The 7,276-nt window shown below is 41.7% G+C and overlaps 1 protein-coding gene across 1 annotated transcript; it reads left to right on the forward strand.

The window, feature by feature from the left end:
* The first annotated feature begins 5,196 nt into the window (after positions 1 to 5,196).
* On the forward strand, positions 5,197 to 5,787 carry LOC138868750 (uncharacterized). The gene has a single exon (XM_070146321.1). It carries the CDS (start codon positions 5,197 to 5,199, stop codon positions 5,785 to 5,787), a length of 591 nt encoding a protein of 196 aa, XP_070002422.1.
* The last annotated feature ends 1,489 nt before the right edge of the window (positions 5,788 to 7,276 follow it).

The following is a 7,276-nucleotide window of genomic DNA, read 5'->3' on the forward strand; positions in this document are numbered from 1 at the left end:
GTATCGGCTTCACTGTTCTGATCTCGAGGCACATGTTGCAAAGTCCACTCCATAAATCGATGCAAAGTTACTTGTAACTTATCTAGGTATGTTTGCATTTGTTCTTCTCTAACTTAGAAGGTTCCGTTAACCTGATTCACCAAGAGGAGGGAGTCGCATTTGGCTTTGATCACCTCCGCTCCCAAGCCTTTGGCTAGTTCGAGACCTGCAATCATGGCCTCATATTCGGCCTCGTTGTTAGTCAATTTCACAGTTCTAATAAATTTCCTAACCACGTTGCCTGTGGGTGGTTTTAGTACGATGCCAAGTCTGGACCCTTTTACGTTCAAAGCTCTATCCGTAAAGAGGGTCCAGATTCCCGATGATGTACCCGAGCTTACCAATAGCTCATTTTTACCTCGGGTACTAGGGTCGACGTGAAGTCATCCATGATGTCTGCCTAAATTTGAAACTTAATGGCTGTTCGGGGTCGATATTAAATATCATACCCGCTAATTTCTATATCCCATTTGGCCACCGTCCCAAAGGTTCGGGTTTATGCATAATATTTCAAAGTGAATAAGTTGTTACAACACATATGGGGTGACATTGAGTGTATGGTTTTAGTTTTCTAGAGGCACTTATAATAGCGAGCGCCAACTTTTCTGGGTGGGGATACCTAGTTTCCGCCTCACCTTAGGTCCAGCTAACATAATAAATAGGAAATTGTGTACCTTGTTCTTCTCGGACTAGGGCTCCACTTACCGCTATCTCCGATACTGTCAAATATAAGTATAGTTGTTCTTCTGCCCTCGACATGTGAAGTAGCGGCGAGCTCGATAAGTATTGTTTAAGCTCTTCCAAGTCCTGCTAGCATTCCATAGTCCATGTGAAGTTATTTTGCTTCTTTAGCAATGAGAAAAATCGATGACTGCTATCTGAGGACCTCGAGATGAATCACCCAGGGCCGTTATGCGCCCGGTTAACCTCTGCACGGCCTTTACGTTGTCTATTACCATGATGTCCTCGATAACTTTGATTTTGTTGGGCTTGATCTCGATTCCTCGGTTGGATACCATGAACCCGAGAAATTTATCTGATTCAACTCCGAACGCGCACTTCTCTGGGTGTAGTTTCATGTTATACTTCTTCAATATGATAAAGGTGTCCTGCAAATGCTTCAAATGGTCCCCTGCTCGCAGGGACTTAACTAACATATCATCAATGTAAACTTCTATTGATTTCCCTATTTATTCTTCGAACATCCAGTTTACTATGCGTTGGTAAGTGGCACTAGCATTTTTTAACCCAAATGGCATTACGTTATAGCAGTAGGTGCCATATTTAATGATGAACGAGGTCTTTTCCTTATCATTTGGGTTCATTTGTATTTGGTTGTACCCGGAATAGGCAACAAGAAAACTGAGGGTCTCGTGGCCGGCCGTGGCATGCGATCGATATTAGGCAAAGGAAAAGAATCCTTGAAGCATGCTTTATTTAAATCCTTGTAATCTACACACATTCTAAGTTTGTTCCCGTTTTTAGGGACCTCTACTACGTTTCCTAACCATTCGGGATATTTTACTTCCGGGATGGACACTATTTTAAGAAGAGCTTGTTTACCTCATCTTTGATAAAGGTGATAACTAGGTTTATGCTCTTTTTTGCTTAGGTTTTGGATTAAAAATGTGTACAAGTATTCCCAAAAGCTAACTTATTGTGCTTGTTTGCAGTGTTTGGTCAAAAAGAGACAAAAAAGTCATAACCAGCTCATAAAGGAGTGAAACCTGCACAAGTTCAAAGCTGAGTCAAAGGCGCTGACAACGAAGAAATAGAGCAGACGCGGAGGGTCCACCACTAAGGTGGTCTTGACTACGCTCTCAGCGATAGTAAGGTTCAGAGAGACACTTTTGGGGCTTAACAGTCATCGCTGTCCGCGGTGAAATTGCACGGCAACGGTATCATCAGACGCGGCCGCATTCCAAAACTCTCCCTCAATGGAATTGAGAATCAGAGGATATAGATTGGATCTCAAATTTAAAAGCGCGGTCCGCGAACATATTTTACGGCCGCCGTTGAAGATAGAGCTAAGGCGGTGGCTTTTCCGCTGCTAGCGGAATCAAATCTAGATCCATCTCAGAAGAGAAGAACCGTGGTCCACGCTTGCTTTTGCAAGGCCGCGAAATTCCAAGTGCTGAGGCGACCAGTTTTCCGCTGTCAGCGGAATTTTCGTAGGGGAAATTTTGTCCGAAAAAATTAATTGTGTATAAATAGTTCTTTTTTAGATTTTTAGGGTATCTGTTGTTTTATGGAGCACGTGAACGGCTACTTTTTTCTTTTTAGAGTAATTTTAAAACATTTTTAGCAATTAATCTTAGATTTTAGTCTTGTAATTACGTTTTATGGCTTATATTTCATCTCCATCTTTTATTTATTCTTTGATTATGAGTAGCTAAACCAATTAGCTAGGGTTGGGTCAGTATTTAATGGGTTTTCAGTTTTAGGGCTTAATTGTTTATGAGTTAATGATATTTAGCTTGATTCATTATTTAATTGTTGAATTGGTGGTTGCAAACACTGATTTGTGCCTTTTTGACTTAGGCTCTTCTTGAGAAAGAGAGACTAAGTCTAGGAAATTCAGGCTAACAAAGAATTGGGGTGCATTCAAGAGATTGATAGCTCCAATTAAAGGGTTAAACCTAGAGATAGTAATACCCGACTTTGGCCAATTTTGCTTGCATTGTTTGAACACCCAATTGGGCTTGAGAAAGTCAACTAGGGCAAAGTCACTCAAACTACCGAGAGGTATAGAGTAAGTAATTATGTGCAATGATTATACCATTATCCCAATAAAATATTCGTCCTAAGTTTTAGACACCATTAGATACTCACCTGGGTGTAAGTCACTTCCCTAGTGCCTTTTTACCAATTGAGAAAACCCTTACAAAAATAGTATACTTAGATTCATTTCAGCATTCATTAGCATTAAATAAGAATATGACAAACCCAAACATGTTTAGAAGTGTTATTAATAACAACGCACATAGCTAGATTGGATAGAAACCCGATTCCAAACCAATATTAACTCTTTGTGGATTCGATCGCGGGTTTTCGGGTAAAAGCTGCATCGACCACTCTTGCCATTCTCTAGTGGTATATGGTTGGAGCCGATCACTTTTTGGCATTGTTGCCGGGGAGTTAAATGGTTTCTGGCTATCTAACTGACTAGTTGTGTGTTTTGTTTTTCTTTCCTTCTGTTTTACTAACTTGTGTGAGTTAATCGATTCAGGTACAAAATGGAAAACAATGATCCTATCGAAAATGTTATCTCGGGGGAGGAGGTAAATGATAATGGTAATGATGAGGTGCCTCTCGTACCTCAAGGTCAAAGAAGAGGCCTCCAGCCAATGAAAACATTCCAGACCCTCCCCCAGCTCCTCCACGAGTGGCTCCTCGTGTGCTTCCAAATGAAGGGTACGCAAGTGAAATTGCCCCACCTCAGATCCGGGCGGGCAATTTCCAGATTACAAATGTCATGCTGACTTTATTGGAGCAACGAGGGTACATCACATGCACTCCCAATCAGAATGCATATAAACATCTTAAAGGATTTGTGGATACCTACTGGGGAAGCATAAAGACAAATGTGTCGGAGGATGCATTGAGATTGAGATTGTTACCTTTTTCACTTAGAGGGAAAGCTTTGGACTACCTCGAAATACTTCCCAACCATTCCATCACTATGTGGGATGAGTTGGCCGACAAGTTTATAGCTATGTTTTTCTCACCGGGGTATATGGTGACATTGAGAGATGAGACCCTGGCCTTCAAACAGGAACCTAATAAACCACTTCATGAGATCTGGGAAATTTATTGGACAATGGTTAAAGAATGTCTGAACAATGACATGACCGAAGTAATGATCCAGCAAATATTCTACCGTGGCATTAACACGACCAATCAGTGTGTAGTGAACCAACTACCAGGGGGAAACTTTATGAACACACCTTATGATGAGGTGTGTGAGATTTTGGATGAGATGACAGATACTTCCTCGGCTTGGTAAAGTCGAGCTAGTGTGTCACAAGGTGATCCCACTGTCATTCACCTGCACAAAGAGCTCCACGACCATGGCCAAGTAATAGCAGAGTTAACTACAACAATGAACCAGTTGGCAAAAGCTCAATTGCAGCAAGTTTAAGTGCTGAGACAAGTAAATTCTATGGAAAGTGTAAACATGTTGGTCAACAAGAGGCGACAAAGCGGTCAAAAAGTTAAGGAAATCTGGATCAATATGAGCAAGGTAGTAGTGGTTCAATTAAGATGATGAGTATGATGAACAAAAGTGAAGAGGTTCAGTATGTGAACAACTACCAAGGACAAAGGGGCAATGTTCATAACCAACAACAACAGTGGAGATCCCAAGGAAACTAGGGGAATCAAAACCAACAGGGAAATAGAAATTGGGGGAACAACAATCAGAATTGGGGAAACCAGAACAACCAAGGCAAGTGGAGTGGCAACAAAAACAATTGGGGAGGAAACAACAACCAAGGGTGTCGGAATAATGGCAATCAAGGGAATCGAGGACAAGGCTTTCAAAGACTTACGATGTATCAACAACCAAACAACCCACATCCATTTCCGTCCCAAGGTCCAAGCTCGTCAAATAATAAGATGGGAAGGATCGAGATGTTGTTTGAGCAAATGATGAAAAAGAACGCCAACTCTGATGCCCAGTTGGCATCCCATAATACTTCAATCCGAAACTTGGAGGTTCAACTTGACCAGATTTCACAATCTTTGAACACTCACCCTAAGGGGGCTCTACCTAGTGATACGTTAGTAAACCCAAAGGGTGGAAACAATACCGGGCATGCAATGGCAGTGATCACAATAAGCGATAGAGGTGGTGAATTGAATACCTCCAAGCAAAAGGAAGTTATGAATGATGAGGTTGAAGTTCAAGATGACGATGTTCCTATAGTTGATGAGAAAGTGAGTGAAGAGAATTTAAATGTTGAAGTGAAAATTGATATTCAAGATATTGAGGAGGAGACTCAAAATGACGTGAACCTATCTAGGGAACATGTGATTGACATGCCGAAAACGATTATGCCTAAAGCCAAGGCTCCTTTGCCAAGGCCTACTCCACTTTACCATCAAAGACTTGCAAAGTAGAAAAGTGAAAACTAGTTCAAGAAATTTATTGAGATGATGAAAAGTTTGTCGATCAATGTACCCTTGGTGGAAGCTCTTGAGAAAATGTCGGGATACGCCAAGTTTTTGAAAGACTTGGTAACTAAAAATAGATCTATGGATTGTGAGACCATCAAAATTACTCATCAAGTGAGTGCTATTATGCACTTGATAGCTCCACAGCTTGATGATCCGGGCGCATTTACCATTCCATGTACCATTGGGAGTGCTGATTTTGCAAAGGCATTATGTGATTTGGGAGCTAGTATAAATTTGATGCCTTACTCCGTGCTCAAAACTTTGGGAATTGGCCAACCGAGAGCTACCTCCATGAGATTGCAAATGGCCGATAGAACAATAAAGAGGTCGCTTGGTATTATTGATGATGTTCTTGTCCAGGTGGACAAGTTTATTTTGCTTGCTGATTTTGTGATTTTGGACTCTGAAGTTGACTATGAGGTGCCTATAATATTGGGAAGGCCTTTCCTTGAAACAGGGAAGGCATTGGTTGATCTGGAAGCAGGGGAGCTCACATTCGGAGTGGGTGATGAAAAAGTTGTCTTCCATGTGTGCAAATCAATGAGGCAGCCGAATAGTACTGATGTTTGATCTTTTGTGGATCTTGTAACGCATGTGATAGTTGATGACACAGGCCATAATCAATATGGAGGATCATTTGGAAGTGGTATTGTTGAACCATGATGTGACTGAGGATGAAGACCGAGTAAAGTGTGTCAATGCCTTGCACATAATGGGTTCTTACTCCTATGAGCCCCATAAACTCTCCCTGGATATTAAGAATAGAAAGACTCCACCAACAAAGCCCTCCATCGAGGAACCTCCCATGTTGGAGTTAAAGCCTTTACCTCCACACCTCAGGTATGAATTCTTGGGCCCTTGTTCAACTTTACCTGTTATTCTTTCTTCTTGCCTTACTAACATGCAGGTAGATGCCACCCTTGAGGTGCTTCAAATAAGAAAGAAGACAATTGGATGGACTCTAGCTGATATTCAGGTGATAAGACCCACCTTTTGCATGCACAAGATTATACTTGAGGAAGATGCCAAACCCTCTGTGGAACACCAAATGAGGTTGAATGAGGCTATGAAAGAGGTTATCAGGAAGGAGGTTATTAAGTGGCTAGATGCAGGAGTCGTGTATCCCTTCTCGGATAGTTCATGGACTTCACTGGTCTAATGTGTGCCGAAAAAGGGGGTATGACTATGGTCACAAATGAGCAAAATGAGTTGATCCCCACTAGGACTGTCACCGGATAGAGGGTATGCATGGACTACCGGAAGCTGAACAAAGTGACCCGCAAAGATCATTTTCCATTGCCCTTTCTTGGCCAAATTCTAGATGGACTTGATGGGCGTTCCTACTATTGCTTTCTAGATGGGTACTCAAGTTACAACTAGATTATGATTGCACTAGAGGACTAGGAGAAAACCACCTTCACATGTCCGTATGGCACCTTTGCATTTTCCAGGATGCCATTTGGTTTGTGTAATGCACTGGCTACCTTCAAGCAGTGTATGATGGCTATATTTACTGACATGGTGGAGGACTTCTTGGACGTGTTCATGGATGATTTTGGTGTTGTTAGCGACTCGTTTAAAGAATGCTTGGGTAATCTTGACAAAGTTTTGGCCTGATGTGAGGAGACAAATCTAGTGCTTAACTGGGAAAATGCCACTTTATAGTAGAGGAGGGCATTGTCCTCGGCCATAAGATCTCAAAGAATGGTATTGAGGTGGACAAGGCAAAGATTGAAGTGATTTCCAAGCTTCCTCCTCCTACTTCCGACAAGGGGGTTAGAAGTTTTCTTAGGAATGCGGGGTTCTACCGAAGGTTCATCAAGGACTTCTCCAAGGTAGTGAACCCCTTGTGCAAATTATGGGAGAAGGAAACAAAGTTTTGTTTAATGATGAGTACATGAAAGCTTTTGAGCTTCTCAAGTACAAATTGACAACCACTCCCATTATTACTGCACCCAATTGGAGTTTACCTTTTGAGGTCATATGCGATGCAAGTGATATTGCGGTAGGAGAGGTCTTGGGTCAAAGAGTAAACAAGATGTTTCACCTGTTGTATTAT

The sequence above is a fragment of the Nicotiana sylvestris genome, chromosome 1, assembly GCF_000393655.2.
Source record: "Nicotiana sylvestris chromosome 1, ASM39365v2, whole genome shotgun sequence".
Lineage (NCBI taxonomy): Eukaryota > Viridiplantae > Streptophyta > Magnoliopsida > Solanales > Solanaceae > Nicotiana > Nicotiana sylvestris.

Coding starts and splice junctions, on each gene's coding strand:
- LOC138868750 (XM_070146321.1), top strand. CDS start 5,197: ATGAAAAGTTTGTCGATCAATGTACCCTTGGTGGAAGCTCTTGAGAAA.